This window comes from Salvia hispanica, chromosome 4 (assembly GCF_023119035.1).
Source record: "Salvia hispanica cultivar TCC Black 2014 chromosome 4, UniMelb_Shisp_WGS_1.0, whole genome shotgun sequence".
Taxonomy (NCBI): domain Eukaryota; kingdom Viridiplantae; phylum Streptophyta; class Magnoliopsida; order Lamiales; family Lamiaceae; genus Salvia; species Salvia hispanica.
Genome location: NC_062968.1, coordinates 51,377,065 through 51,392,895, shown reverse-complemented (window position 1 = coordinate 51,392,895; position 15,831 = coordinate 51,377,065). Strand labels below are relative to the sequence as shown.

General features: G+C 36.9%; 3 protein-coding genes across 4 annotated transcripts; 1 reads left to right on the top strand and 2 right to left on the bottom strand.

Annotated features, from left to right (window-relative positions):
* Positions 1–5,147: 5,147 nt before the first annotated feature.
* Positions 5,148–6,553, bottom strand: LOC125217955 (SKP1-interacting partner 15-like). The gene has a single exon (XM_048119535.1). The coding sequence runs from the start codon at positions 6,411–6,413 to the stop codon at positions 5,307–5,309; it is 1,107 nt and encodes a 368-aa protein (XP_047975492.1). The 5' UTR covers positions 6,414–6,553; the 3' UTR covers positions 5,148–5,306.
* Positions 6,554–8,753: 2,200 nt separating this feature from the next.
* Positions 8,754–11,410, top strand: LOC125219437 (serine decarboxylase 1-like). Of its 2 annotated transcripts, none has more exons than XM_048121413.1 (6): positions 8,754–8,847; positions 8,941–9,248; positions 9,678–9,909; positions 10,013–10,206; positions 10,321–10,457; positions 10,685–11,410. In XM_048121413.1, the coding sequence occupies exons 2-6, from the start codon at positions 8,942–8,944 to the stop codon at positions 11,249–11,251; spliced, it is 1,437 nt and encodes a 478-aa protein (XP_047977370.1). In that variant the 5' UTR covers positions 8,754–8,847; position 8,941; the 3' UTR covers positions 11,252–11,410. The 2 variants fall into 2 exon arrangements, with proteins under 2 accessions (XP_047977370.1, XP_047977371.1); XM_048121414.1 differs by having other exon boundaries at positions 8,786–8,847; positions 8,920–9,248.
* A 251-nt stretch (positions 11,411–11,661) lies between these two features.
* On the bottom strand, positions 11,662–14,608 carry LOC125219438 (transcription factor VIP1-like). Its single transcript, XM_048121415.1, has 4 exons — positions 14,077–14,608; positions 13,700–13,832; positions 12,059–12,143; positions 11,662–11,977 (listed from the first exon to the last, which is right to left on the bottom strand). Exons 1-4 carry the CDS (start codon positions 14,529–14,531, stop codon positions 11,793–11,795), a joined length of 858 nt encoding a protein of 285 aa, XP_047977372.1. The 5' UTR covers positions 14,532–14,608; the 3' UTR covers positions 11,662–11,792.
* Between the last annotated feature and the right edge of the window lie 1,223 nt (positions 14,609–15,831).

The window sequence follows — 15,831 nt, the reverse complement described above, 5'->3', positions numbered from 1 at the left end:
AATCTGTCACACCAAAGTAAGCAGGTCATATCCAACTCAAACTTGAGTCATCATGGGCCCGACTCAAGGATAGGTCGACATTAATTTGATATTGTTAGCTTTAGGTTGGAGCCTATCCACACAGATTTATTTTTGGATCACCTCAAAAGACTTCAGACAGACTAATTAAAATTGGACAATCTTATAGTCCGGTGTAGGATGGTTTGTAACCCAACTAGTTAAATAAATTTATTTTATCTCACTCTTTTATCTTCCGATGGTTTCATTAGTTAACGTGGTGATCATGTTTTTGTTTCTTAATTATAACATTATCATGTTTTTTTAATAATAAAAGGCTATGATTAAATTTGTTACTGGTAGTAATATTTATTGTTGTCTAGTGCAAGTGCATGTAGCTTTCAAGTTGAAATATGACGTCGAAACAAGTCTCGACACTTTTTGTTGCGTTAAACTTAATATATTGGCGACTAATAATCGTGCTAGGGCATCATTTCTTTCTATCCAAATTAAAAGTTAAATATTGCCCCACCATGACATCATCTATATATTAGTACTTCCTTTGTTTGCAAAAAGTAGATAAAATTGCAAATTGCACGAGTTTTAATACATAATTGATAAAGTGAAAGAGATAAGAAAGAAAAAATATAGTGTAAGTAGTGTTATGGACCATAAGGGTCACATTTAGAATGATGTGTATTGTTAGTGTTGGTTTAAAGTTTTCCATTTTTAGAATTAGCCTAATTTTGGTGGACAATTCAAAATGATAAAATTTGTCTATTTTTTTTTTATGGCAGAGAGAGTATAAAAGTATAAAGAAAATATGATACATTATTCTATTTTTTCATATGAATTTGCAACAATTTTTAACATTAGCTAAGTAAATCCATGTTTATATGCAATACTAATTCACAAACTATGTAAAAAGATATACAATTTCAACTCTTAGAATATCAATGAAATTCAAACTTAAAATTTTTAGTGTGTTAACCTAGCGGTAGAGTGGTTAATATTCGAGGGGAAATATTTCGGTTTCGGGTACACTATGACACATAAATGTGTAATAATTACATCTATTCTATAATGTTTTGGAAAAATTTGGAGTCGAAACTAAGACAATTATTCAATGTTGATATTCAAGCTTAATTGAAAACTTTTTTAGTTGAGGTTTATTCTCTCATGCTGTCAATAGAGTAATTGAGTCAGAATTTGGAGAAACAAATTTTACGGATGAATTGTATTCTCCCATCATTAATTAAATAAAATAATGGCAATTGGATAGAGTCCACTTCCAATGTGACATTGATTGGATTAAAAATTAGAAAAAGAGGGAAATGCCCAAATTTGTTGTGCTAAATATGGGTCCTATGAAGATTCTACATCTAGTGGATTTGAAATTAGGCTAAGGTGACATAGGTTGATAGTGATGGAAAAAAGTTTTATTTACATATTTGATCGTCATTCCTATAGTAAAAGGCTACCTTAAGTCATATCATTATTCAAATTTGGATTCATGAATCCTCGTCAAATTTCCATTTACTCTTTACTTTACTCATATAATAATAATAATAATAATAATAATAATAATAATAATAATAATAATAATAATAATAATAATATGCCATGTATTGAAAATCAAATAAAAATTGTTTCATCATTACTTCTTTATCACAGATTCACAGTAGTAAAAGTGACTTCGGGAAATGGGTATTAAATACGAAGAATAAGTAAGTACATTTATATTTAGAAAGGTATAATTTCTTTATAAAAGCATTTGTTAGGAAATAAACATTGTCAATAAGCTAATATAGAATGTGAGAGGACTGAGAATATATTCGGTTACATTATTGGGAGAAAATGATATATCTGTTAAAGTTTTATGTATTTTATTTACAGATTTTGAATATCCTACCTATAAATTAATTAATATTGGGTATTTTCCGTGTCATTTTCTTGCATAACTAAGTGACGTATCATTTTCTTGCAAAAGAAAGTTGTAGATGTAATTCCATATTTTTTATACTTGGATGAAACAGATTTTATACTTACAATTATGCTATTTGTCCTTGTAATTATAAACATGTGTTCAAGATTTGAATTTGAATTCAAAATATGATCTAGTCTTATGATGATAAATCTCAACAATGAAGTGCAATTTAGTTGATAAAACACTTTTCATCAATTTAATTGGTTGATGGTTCAAGTCATTTAGAAGGTATACAAGAAACCATTATTGATCATCTTTCAAAAAATGTGATAAATCTCAGACAATTTTCCCATAGGAGCCGTTTGATTTGGATGATCTGAGTTCATGATAAAACATGTATTATATTCAATTCATGAGATTAAAACTCACAGATAAGAAGTCATAGCCACCCCTCTAACAAAAATAATCTTAGCTTCAAATCAAGGAAAAAGAAAAAATAAAAGTATTAGAATAAATTTGTAATTATATGCTCATATTTATTTAAAAAATTATCTTTCCAACCAAACAATTTTCTCTTTGTCATTATTCAATGTTTACTTGTCCTGGATTATATCATGCCACAAATTACCAAAGCAATCGAATGAGAGATTAATAATATTATTCTCATATCAGTGACACAATAGTTGGTGTCCTTAATCACGCCATCACAATAAAGTTATAGCTCTAACACAATAAGTCAAAATAATACTAGTATTATACCGATACACCAATTGTCACGCCTAAATATAATACGGAGTATTGTTCAAAGAAGACTTGATCTAACTATTTGATTGGAGAATTATTTTTATCCACGTGAGTAGGATCCAACTCTAGGTCGTGTGCACTTAAAAGAGAATTGTGCCTTTCCTAAAAGAAAATACTTTAATTCAAGAAAGTAATAGTATACTATTAGTACTTTTTTTTATCAATAATAATAATATTAAAAATAATAACCTCACTTTCAGGTATGATAAATATAATGTGAAATGATGCAATAAAAATAGGATATAAATATACAAAATAATATTGGAACCGAGACAGTTACCAATGTGTCACTAATGTGTTGGCTTATGCTGTTTTGGATTGGGCCCTAACTTGTTGCGGCCCACATATCCAGCAGTCTGGTATCAGAGCGTAATAAATAGTGTTCTATATCTAAATTACTTTGATCGATAAGTTAATTTGGGATATTTAAACAATAAATTAAAGTTGACATGACAAATACTGATGTGCCATTGATATGGGGTTGGACCAATATACTTGGTCCTTGTTTAGTACTCCCTTCGTTCCTTGTTAGTAGAGACATTTCTTTTTGACACGGAGTTTAAGAATAGTGTATTAAATGGATGGTGAAAAAAGTAAGAGAGAATAAAGTAAGAGATGTAGAAAGAATAATGTAAGAGAGATGGAAAATTACTTTTTCCCAAAAATAGAAATGACTCATTTAACTTGGAACTTCCCAAAATAGAAAAAATGACTCTATTAACATGGGACGGAGGGAGTAGCATAGATAAGGCCAATATATACTTCCTCAGTTCCATAGAAATAGGCCATTTGGGATTGACACAAGTTTTAATATGTAATTGGAAAAATAAGAGAAAAAGAGAAAAAATACTTAAAATTATGTAGTGAATAGTGGTGCCCACAAATAGTAAAGTAAAAGAGAAGGAGAAAATAGTTGCCATAAATGAATATAGACTATTTGTATGAGACAGACGAAAAAGGAAATATGGCTTATTTCTATGGGACGAGGGGAGTATGAGATATGGGTTATTTGGTTGTTTGGTAGATAAAATAAGGTCCATGTTAGGCCATCAAAGCCCATATCGGCCCGCTGAGGCTCAAAGCGAATAAGTTCAAAAGGATGGATTATTTATCAGCCCAAAAGAGTGAGATAGCATATCCTTATCTTAAAGCTCATCCTAATTTATCTTGTGCTAATTTAACATGCCTACCAAACATGCACTTAGAATTTAATTTGTGTTGCCATAAGCTTTTGTTCAAGACTCGTAGAAAATGTTATGCTATATACTTTTATCTTTCCTATATATAACATGATGGCGAGCTTCACCCGAGCCCATTTTGGACAATTTTTTTATATCATAGTAACTCATAACTATTGAATAGCCAAACTTAGATACCCTTGTAGTAGTTTCTCCAATTCTATGAACTACTAGTAGTATACTAGTACTAAATATACAAGCTTTTGAAACAAAATAGGTAGATTCTATAGAGAGGTCTAAAGAGGCCGAGGTACCATAAGTTACTCATTTTCTATCTCCCTATTCTATTTCTTTTACTTATGCAATTTCTAGGGACTGTGGAGTGATTTTTATGAGGAAAATAAAGGGACAATTACAATGTACATAATCAAAAGCACACAGTTTAGAACTCCATTATTCAAGTGAGAAAACAAAACACAAGACGAACCCATAACCATTATAGCACGGAATGCACATTTCGTGCAACAAGAAACCAATGCCACTTCAGTGAGAATTGGAACCAAACACTATGCTATTAGTAACTCAAAAGGGCTCGACTCTTGATGTATCTTAAGAATGGTTCCATTAGTTATAAAAGCATGATCGTATGACCTTGACTGAGTCGATCAAAATCATCCGGATGGATCCATAAGTTCAAAACAGAAAATCATCTAGACAGAACCAACCATATTCGTTCCTATAGTTCTTAACCATCTATAGGGAAAACGAACATAAAACAATCAAATGATCCATAAGTTCTAGACAGATAATCATATAGACAAAGCCAACCAGTTTCATTCCTAGAACTCTATAACTATTTATAGGGAAAAAGAACATAAAATCATCAAATGGATCCATTAGTTCTACACAGATAATTATCTAGACAGAGCCAACCAGTTCCGTTCCTATAACTCTAAACCATTTACAGGGAAAACGAACATAAAATCCAAATGGATCCATAAGTACTAGACAGGTATCAACGAAATTCGTGCCTAGAATTATGAACCATCTATAGGGAAAAAGAACATAAAAATAAGCTTGACATATCCATCTCCGAGCAAAAAACAAACCAACCGCTTCCTCAACAATAATAACTGTCGTTTTACCAAACTTACAGCTAAAATCTGAATCCCATACACAAGCACTAAGCAAAAACACATTTGTAGTTCCAACCCTCAACAGCCAACATTCAACACAAGAAATTCAAGCCCCTAGCATATCCCATAAATAAAATAAACATGATCATAAACAATAACATTGGTAATACTACAACACATTGTATTCAAGACATTCAATATTCCAAATCATCATAATCATGTATAGCATAGCAAGATTAGAAAGAAAGTGAAAATCTTTCTGACCTACAAAACAGCATCAAGCCTGGCCTCAAACACGAATCCACGGGAGAGGACATCTCCGCTCCCAGGCACGCCATCCACCCAACGCCAGGCGTTTTTGCCATCCCCAAACTCCTCCCAGAGCGCCAACCTCCCGACCCTCTTAGCCGAGAAACACACCCTATTGCCCCCACCAAACACCTTGAACTTACTACTCTCCACGAAACACCTATACATCTCCAACGGCATTCGCCCCGCCTCCTCCCACTCCAAGGTGTCCAAGTCCAGCCTCAGTACCAAGATGGTCGTGCACGCGCTCTGCAGCGCGTAGGAGCTCTTCAGCCCTCCCACCATGTAGACCTTGCGATCGCTCCCGGCCTTGACGAGCCGCGGCCGCTTCAAAATGTCGAAAATGTCCCCCCACTCGCGCCTCTCCAGCCTCACCCACTGCATTGCCTTGTCCGTATCCACAATCCTTCCCTTGAACATCGCCCACTGCGACCTCCACGGAGACCCCACGTCGCATAGGGTTAGGATGAAATCGGAGACCAAGACAGGGCTGCGGGGTTTGGAGGGTAAATTGGAGGAGAATTTGAGCCAATTGGGGGTGAAATTAGGGTTTCCATTTTCGGAGTAGTAGAGAACGGCGAGCTCGGTGAGGACGAGGACGGCGCTGAGGGAGCCGGCAAGGACGGCGCCGTGGCGGGACCAGGCGGAGCCGAGCTGGGGGAGGGTTTTGAAGCGGGCGGTGAGGGGGTTGCATACGACGAGGGCTTTTTGGGGATTTTGGGGGGAGGAGGCCCAGAGGTAGAGGAGGCCGTTGGAGGAGGTGATGGGGTGGAGGGCGGCGAAGGGGAGGAAGGAGAGGGAGAATTTGAGCCAGTGATTGGCGGCGGGGTCGAAGGAGTGGAGGGTGAGGAGGGGGGAGACGTGGCGGTGGGAGGTCTTGAGGGCGAGGAGGGGGAGGGAGCGGGATTGGGTGTGGAGGAGGTGGTGGAAGGAGGCGGAGGAGAGAGCGGCGCGGAGGGCTTTGCAGACGCACTTGGCGGCGGCGATTTGGCGGAGGGGGAGGTGGCAGAAGATCTGGTGGAGGGTGTCTTGGGGTAGATTGTTGAATGGGGAGGAATCCATGGCGGATCGGCGGCGGAAGCAGAAGCAGCAGAATCTTTCGTCGCGGCGGAGAGAGACCAATTCACTCGCTTTGATTTGGGCGTCGTGGAATTGGTCGACAATTGGGCTAATTTTTAGTCAAACTAAATTGTCGTATGTATTTTGTTGCCTTGTTTATTTTATGATTCATTGCATTTAATTCTGTTGAAACATTTAATAATGCAAATGGAGCTTAAATATTTAATATTCAAACTTCACAACCAAATACTTTATTTAATTATTTATAATATATATTGAAAGGTCAGTGGTTGTTGGCACTTGGTAATAGCCTAACAGGTCATGCACATCAATCCAATTACACAACGAATTTTTTTTTTTTTTAAATAGTTGCCGATTTTTATCATCGTTAAGAGATACAACATGTTTAAGATATTTTCCATCGTCAAATCATGTGATAACATATGCACTACTAGTGTAAATGAAAGATATTTTGGTTAATTATCTATGGAATCTAAATATGATAAATTTAGTAATCTTTTATGGACGAAAGGAGTTGTTGGGAATGTGTGGCTGAATCAATCAAAGCCCAGTCTGTAAAAGGCCCATTTAACTCAAGTCCTCTTAAGTGATCAGCCCATCAATCTTCAGCCGGTTTCCCTCTTTCTTGTTTATGAAATGTTTTAAGAACACTTTGAGGAAAAGGGAGGTTTAGAGTGATACACACACAATCCATGCTAGCTAGCTAAGAGAGTGATTTACAAAAATCAAGCTCAGATCTTCGATTGAGTAGCTGAGCTTGAGAGCTTGCCGCTGTTGATTATATAGCTAGTTTGTATTCTAAATAAATCACTTTCGCTTTCGTCCGTGGATATAGACTGTTTCTAGATCACCACGTAAATTCTCACATCGTTTGAATCTTGATTACAACATTTGAGTCGTTGGTAACACCATTTTCAATAATATAGATCAAAATAGCAAGTCTAAAAAATAATAAAATTACTGAAAAACACTGGTAAGCATTATCAAATCAACTTAAAGATAGAATAAAGAACATGTTTACGAGTTACGATAAGAATCAAAGAAGAGATCAACTTTTACAAAAGTTGGAACTTTTATAGTACCACTTTAATTAAAAAAAATAGTCTGAGTGCAACATTTAAATAACTGGAAAACAAAAGCACAGTAGGCCAACTGGGCCAATATTCTAATGGGCTAATGGGAAATGTGTTGTGCTAAAGCGGCCCATTCCGATTGTCAGAGATTTTATCATTTTTCAAACAATTTTGTTTTCGGTAGAGTATATTTTCGTCCCCATCCAGCTGTAATAAAAAAAAAGGCCAAGTGTTGGGATGCAGAGAATAGAGTATCCGCTCGTGATTCAATTGGGGCCCACTTGAATCTGAAGGTATCCGCCACGTGGATCTTCTGGAATATTCAAATCCAACATGGACCCAACCACGTGATGCGCCCAATAATTGCCTCTCAAATGATATACTACTACTACTAGTCTACTACTACTCCTAAATATAATCTTTATTTAAAATTTTAAACGACCACATTAAATTCTTTTTTGGAATCGTTAAATCGCAAATCTTACCTTCATGATCTGTCTGATATTTTCCTGTCTTCCTTATCATCAACCAAAAATCGTGTGTCTATGACGTGGACTCTTGTGTTGCTGATGGATACATGGTGCTCGTATTGTTTTATTTTATTTTTTGTAGTATAATTTTCCTTTTTAGAAAATTATCATTATAATTTAGGCGGTTACAGGTAATTCAAACATGGTATTTAGATTACAAAATTATGGGAATTATTTGAAATTAAACCGAAAATTTACAAGTTTTAAGGCAATTAACGGAATGAGACGTGAGTGAATAGGGAAATGGCCATTGGTAACCTCAAGGGGTCTCTATTCAAATATCTAACACATGATATACACGTGGGATGGGAGAAATTATTGTGTTTGATTTAATTAATATTCATTACTATCAAATTAAGCGTTACTTTCGGATTAGAAAATTAGAAAAATACTATACTATCAAATTAACTCTTCCTATCTAGTACATATGGATGTGTGTTTGATAAATGAGATTAGGCCAAAATTAGATACAACATTTTTTTAACTAGTGTTCATATGTGTGCTTGGTATGAATAATTGATAAAAATTAGGTACTCTTACTACAAGCCCAATATATGTTTAATTCAATATTCAACAATAAATACGAGTATCAGATTTTGAGTCGCAATTAACTAATTTTAACAATAATTTATAATAAAATTATAAACCAGATTTTTTTGTTGGCACATCTTACCTAAACAGCGCTGGCTATATATAGTATCCAAGCCTGCAAAGCTAACTCTTCTTCACCTTCCTTCTCCTCTCAATTCCGCCGCCTCTTTTGCCCGCTTTTCGCGCTGTTTCCAAGCATTTGCTCGCATTTCTGCATTTCAGGTATTCAATTATTACCGCATTTTCTCTAATTTTGGTTCCATATATTTCTAAATTTTTCCTTAATTTTCGGAGCATTTTTCCTACCTCGAGCAGCATGGTTGGGAGCAGCGTTGGACTGGAGGCAGCGATGGCGTCCAACGGATCTTTGGTTAACGGAAAGGCTTCGGATCGGATGACGGCGGCAGGAGAGCTAGCCTTTGATCCCGAGCCGGTGCCGTCGGACGGTGTAGATCTGGAGATCACGAGAGAGATCGTTTTGGGGAAGAACGTGCACACCACGTGCTTTGAGGTGACGGAGCCCGACGCCGACGACGAATCTACCGGCGATAAGGATGCGTACATGGCCAGTGTGTTGGCGAGGTACCGCAAGACGCTCGTGGAAAGGACTAAGCACCATTTAGGTATGATTGCTCGATCTTCTGATCTGCTTTTGGTGCTGTTAACTTTGAAATATAATGATTTATGCTAGTATGTTTTTTTACCGTCAATTTCGTACACTATTTTATTGAAAGGTGAATCGTTCTAATTAGTGTTTGTATTTGTCGTCTAAATTTCTTGTTTCACTTGTTTATTGAAATGGACGGTTCAAATTAGTGTTCTTTGGTGGTGCTGCTTCTTGAAATAGTTACTGATTTTCAGTTGCTATATTTTTTAATCCTTTTATGTTTTGATTCTGGTTAACTCTGTTTTGTGTTCATTTGAACTTTCTAGAAGAAGTTCAACAGGACTGGTACATAGAATTGGCAAATTATAAGCTGGATAAGTTACCTGTGTTACTATGTTAATTCTGCTGGTCTGAATGCTTCCCCAATTTGTTTCTTTTTACACAGGATATCCATACAATCTGGACTTTGATTATGGTGCTCTTGGTCAGCTGCAGCATTTCTCTATTAACAATCTTGGAGATCCCTTCATTGAGAGCAATTACGGTGTGCACTCTAGACAGTTTGAAGTGGGTGTTTTAGATTGGTTTGCCCGCCTGTGGGAAATTGAGAAGGATGACTACTGGGGATACATCACAAACTGTGGAACTGAGGGTAATCTTCACGGGATCCTTGTTGGGTATGTTCTTTGCTTTTCTCTTCGAGTCTATCATTTTATTCATAGGGGTTTCTTTGGTAGGAATGAACATATTCTAACATTAGTTGATTGATACATTAAACAGAAGAGAAGTTTTCCCTGATGGAGTTTTGTACGGATCAAAGGAGTCCCATTACTCCGTCTTCAAAGCAGCAAGAATGTACAGAATGGAGTGCGTAAAAGTTGCGACTTTGGTCACTGGAGAGATTGACTGTGCAGATTTTAAAGAACAGCTGCTTCAGAACAAGAATAAGCCAGCGATCATTAATGTGAATATAGGTAACTTTCTTCTCTATCGTTAAACTGGAAGTTAGCACATGCTTATGTACCATAAGCTATCGACATATTCAGCAGCATAGTCTCATGTTTTCTGCCTTACAATCCAAATTGCAGGAACCACAGTTAAAGGGGCTGTTGATGACCTCGATCTTGTTATAAAAACCCTTGAAGAATGTGGATTTTCACATGATAGATTCTACATTCATTGCGATGGTGCTTTGTTTGGTCTAATGATGCCATTTGTTAAAAAGGTTTGCCAACTCTGCTGTTCCTGTTCATTCTGTATATTTTTCCTATCCATAAGAAGTGAAATAATTGAATCCAATCAATTTTAAGTGTGAACTGACTGTAGCTCCTTGCTTCTATTTCTTTATGCTTCCGTTTCTTCATATCATGCTATAGTTTTATGATTGGGTTGATATTAGGTGTAAGCATTTTCTCTAGAAATGCTCTTACTAAGTAGTCTATTCTTGTTCAGGCACCGAAAGTTTCATTCAAGAAGCCAATTGGAAGTGTTAGTGTTTCAGGCCACAAGTTTGTGGGATGCCCAATGCCCTGTGGAGTGCAAATAACGCGGCTGAAACACATAAATGCTCTCTCAAGCAATGTAGAATATCTTGCATCTAGAGATGCAACAATCATGGGAAGCCGGAATGGTCATGCTCCAATCTTCTTGTGGTACACTCTAAACAGAAAAGGCTACAAAGGATTCCAAAAAGAAGTCCAAAAGTGCCTCAGAAACGCTCACTATTTGAAAGACCGACTCAGGGATGCAGGGATCAGTGCCATGCTCAACGAGCTGAGCAGTACTGTAGTGTTTGAACGGCCTCGAGATGAAGAATTTGTTCGCCGTTGGCAACTTGCCTGTGAGAGGAACATGGCACATATTGTTGTGATGCCAAATGTGACCATTGAGAAGCTGGATTACTTCCTGAATGAATTAATTCAAGGGCGATCGATTTGGTATAAAGACGAAAAAGTTCGCCCGCCTTGTCTAGCAACAGATATTGGGACCTACAACTGTTGTTGCGATCTTCACAAGTGATGTATCTGTAGTTGAGAGGATTTAGTTGATTTCTGTGTCGAAACTCTTCTCTTTAGAAATATGTATCACGTCATGTTTGTAATAAGAATGAAGAAGATTGTGTTTTTGAGCAGAAGTATTTGAAGTGGTTGTTATAGAATTTCCAATATGCAGCGACAATATATGTTATTGTATGGCAGTGATGTTACACTAGTAAAATAGTTAAGGGATCAACTCTTGATTAGAATCGAAAATTTCTGACTTTGTTTTCCTTAATGAAAAATTAACCTAAGCCTGATAAGACTACTAATCCGAAATCAAACGAGTTCAACCCAATTAACATCCCAGCTGAATGAGACTAAATTTATTTCAAATAATGTGTAATGTGGATATTTTTTATGTATACGAGCTACATATTCTGGCAAAGAACATTTCGTAAGTGGTCATATGACACATGATAGCCATTCAATAGCATGTATGTAGATACTACATTTACACAGATGTTTATATACAACGGATAATATACTTCTCTTTGACAAATGACTATGCCTCAGAGGCATCATCAACCCTCCCGTTTCGCGTTGTTGGGGCTTGTGTGCTGCTGCTGCTGCGCATAATAATTTTGCGTTGGAGGCTGGGGTGGTGAAAATGGGGAGGATGCCCCTCTGCTGCTCCCATTGGAGCCATGCATTTGGCCGGCTGCAATCTTGAGCCACTGCAGTTCATTCCTCAAGGCTTCATTCAGAGCTAGAATCGATGCACACAGAAAACATGCTTAAATCAGATAAAGAATCGTGAGACGAGGTAACAAGTGATAAAAGCGCTTACCATCTCTGAGGTGTGCTTGCTGTTCCATGGCCTGCAGCTTCAGTTTCAGTTCCTTGTTCTCAGCTGTCAACGCACTTGTGTCCCTCTGCATCGTACCAATTACATTCTTAGTAAAGCGACAGCTGTTGTATTGTTCAACCAACTTATTCATTTCTTGGTTAAGGTCTTACACACACTAGAGTGCATTTCCCAACACACTGCAGTTGCATATGACTAAATAATTCGAAAGCATTGTAGAAAACTGAAACTGAAGTCACAACAATAGGTTGTTTCACCATAACAGCCCCAGCCAAAGTTCCTTGCTATGATGCCTTTAAATATATTGGGATATTGGCACCTAATATCATGGAACTTTCAAAAAGTTGGGTTTTTTCCCACGAACTTTGAAATTGACAAATAATATCACGAACTTTAATCCGAGTTTGTTATTTCCCACCAATGAAAAAATTCCGGCAATATTAATAGATTGAAGAACAAATTTGGAGGGTGTGCTTCAAGAATAACTATTCTCAAAGATTGAAACTCTCGAAGTTGTTGTCGAGAAATTACAAAAAAATGCATATCATGATATTATTTTGCCGGAATTTTTTCATTGATGGGAAATAACAAACTCGGGGTAAAAGTTAGTGATATTATTTGTCAATTTTAAAGTTTGTGGAAAAAACCCAACTTTTTGAAAGTTTCATGATATTAGGTGCCAATGTCCCAAATATATTAAACAAAGGATAACAACTTATTAATTTGACAAAACAATTAATGAAGCACTTCTCATCCTAACAATAGCATGAAATGAATCATTAGAAATATATCATATACTACTCCCCCCGTACCACTTTAAGAGTCTCATTTGAGTTCAGCACGGGTTTTAAGAAATATAAAGGAAAGTTAGTGAAAAAAGATAGTTGAATGTGAGTCCTACTTTTATATATTAGTTTATAATGAATGTGAGAAGAAAAAAGTTAGTAAAATGTAGGGCCTATTATAAGTGGGACATCCAAAAGTGGTAGACTGGGACTCCTAAGTGGGAAGGAGGGAGTACTATTTAGAACATTTAATGCAAAAAAGTTAAGGTCCTAAAAATATAGGAGAATTACATACCATGCACCAATATGCTCTATAGTCCTTCACATACAAGGGACTAATTGCACCGAAAAGTTTAATCTTATCAAAATCACTAACCAAACGGTCTCAAGAAGCCCATATTCGTAGGTATCTATCTCCCTATAATCCTCTTGTGCATTTTCACATCTTATGTCCCCTATCTACTAGTGGTTGAAGGATAGTAAGGAAAGAAAGCTCATCATTCTCACAAGAAGCCTCACGTTAAGACACTCGGAGAAGTGCCAATTCCCCCTGCTCTTGAAGATTTTACAACCTACTTATTTCTTAGTCATATTTTTGCTAGCAACTAATCATTGAACATAGAAAACTAGCAGTGTCAAACCTTTTAGTTCTATCCTTCATTTCAGCAGCACAATGCCATTTTCAGTCAACTCTCTAGTCAAATGTTGTATCACCATAATTCACATTTCACAGTAATTCACAGGTTTTTCAAGCTAAAATTTTAAACCACATGACATATATAGCTCGTGAGCAGAATCATTTCCAAGTTGTCACACGAAAATACAGCAATCCACATACCTGCAACAATGTGATCTTAGCTGAGAGCGTGGTGGCCTCACTTTGCAGGGTTTGAACTTTCCTTTCCAGCTCACCCGTGTAGCGCGTTTTTCTCTCTTTCGATCGCGCAGCAGATTGTCTATTCGCCAATATCCTGCACATACAGCAGCCCTCTAAATCAATACTCCAATACACCTCCAACAAGAGAGAGTATATACACAATTCACACAAACCACATACTATCACAGTAACATAGTTCTCAACACAAAATCTAAAACCATCAACACCACAAGGCAAAGCAGAAACATAACCCTAAATAGGGGGGGACAAACAATCGATCAAGATAAATCATCACCAAAATCGAGTCAACGCTTGCAAAAATCGGGTCAAAATAAAACCTTTTGGCTCTCTTAGGGTCAATCAGGGCGAGCTCCGCCAGCCTATCCGCAGCAATAGACTTCTTCGCGTTCGAATCGACCTCGCACGACGACGTCGCACTGGAGTACTCGTCCATGGAGTTGCTATGCCTGTGCCGCGGCCCAGGCGGCGCCGCCTCAGCCGACGGCGGACCGTCCAGCACAAGCCCCTCGAAGAAATCCGCGTCCACCGAGAGGCTCCGCAGATGAGCCAGCCCGTCGTTCCTCTTCTGCTGCTGCTGCGGCGGCGTTTCGAGGTTGAGGTCGGCGAGGACGCCGTCGATGAGGATGTCGTCGAGGTCGGGGAAGCGGAAGAAGGTCTCGGAGTGGGCGCGGCGGTGGAAGGGCGCCCGGGTCGGGGCGTCGGAAATCTGGTCCAGGTCGGCCCGACCCGGATTGTAGGCGGAATTTCCGAATTTGGGGTCGACGTCCATCATTTTGGATTGGAGTGAGAGAGAGAGAGAGGAGCGAAAAGTTTTGAAGGATTTGGGGGTTTGGGAATGGAGAAGAAGGGGTCGAATTGAGAATTTCACTAAGTTGGAGGACCCCACAGTAGCGGTTAGCGGCGGAGCATGTGGCAGTTGGCGGGTCGGTGTTGGAGAGATTGGGCTCGGCCCGCTGTAGATATAGGATATATTAAAGCGGGCCCTATTTTCTCGACATGTGGAAAGATTTACACGAATAAAGATATTTTTGTCATCAAAAAAGAAAAAAAATAAAGAACATTTTTTGTCCTTTTTGTACCAATCATGATTGGCGATAGTTAGATAATTGAATTTCACTCTTATTAGCACAATTTTAAAAATATAAAAAAAATTTAGTTGAAAAAGTTTGTGGAACATGAGATTCACTTTCTTATTAATTTTATGATAAAATGTGAGTGAAGTGAGATAGTGGAATGTGAGACCTACTTACCATTCATAGTACAAATGAAGTGTGACAATTATGGTAGAACGGATCGAAATGAAAAAGAGTGAAAATTATTTTGAGATGGAGGGAGTAAAATATAAGATGGGATAGGATATTAATTATTAGAGGAACATTTTTTTTAGTCGGTAAATTTTGCTTTTGGCCCGTAATATTTAAAAATATTTTTCGAAATTTATTAACTTTGATATTATATTATTTGAGCTAATTTATTAAAATTTTAAATTTTTTTTGATAAAAATACCCTCAAGTCCATAAAAACCATTTTAGTCTATTTATTCTCTCTCTTTTATTAAATATTTAATTTATCTCTATTGCCTTTTTTGTGTCTGTTCATTAAAAGAGAAAAGGGAAATTGGAAATAAAGGGGAAAATAGAAGGAATAAATGGGAAAAAATTTAAGACAAATTGATTAATCTTGAGTTATTAAATGATTTTTACATAAACTCTCTACTGTTTGCGAATAAGAGTCTCAATTCAATTTTACTATAAATATAATAGGATCTCCATTCCATTCACACTTTATTTAAAACTAATAATATACAAGTGAGACTGATATTTCATTAATTTTTTCCACTCACTTCTTTTAATAGTACTTGAAATTTGTGTAGCCAAGAACCCGTTGTAAAAATAAGTGTTTGTCAGTTTTACTTGAATTGCAGGCTAATCTAAGTGAAATCTGATCGTATTAGAAATTTTCAAATTCTAAAATTAGCATATTATTCGGATTGCTCACGGTTCTAGATTGTATTGACATCTCTTTATGACTATCATATAGCAATAACTTATACTTCCTCCGTTCCATAGTAA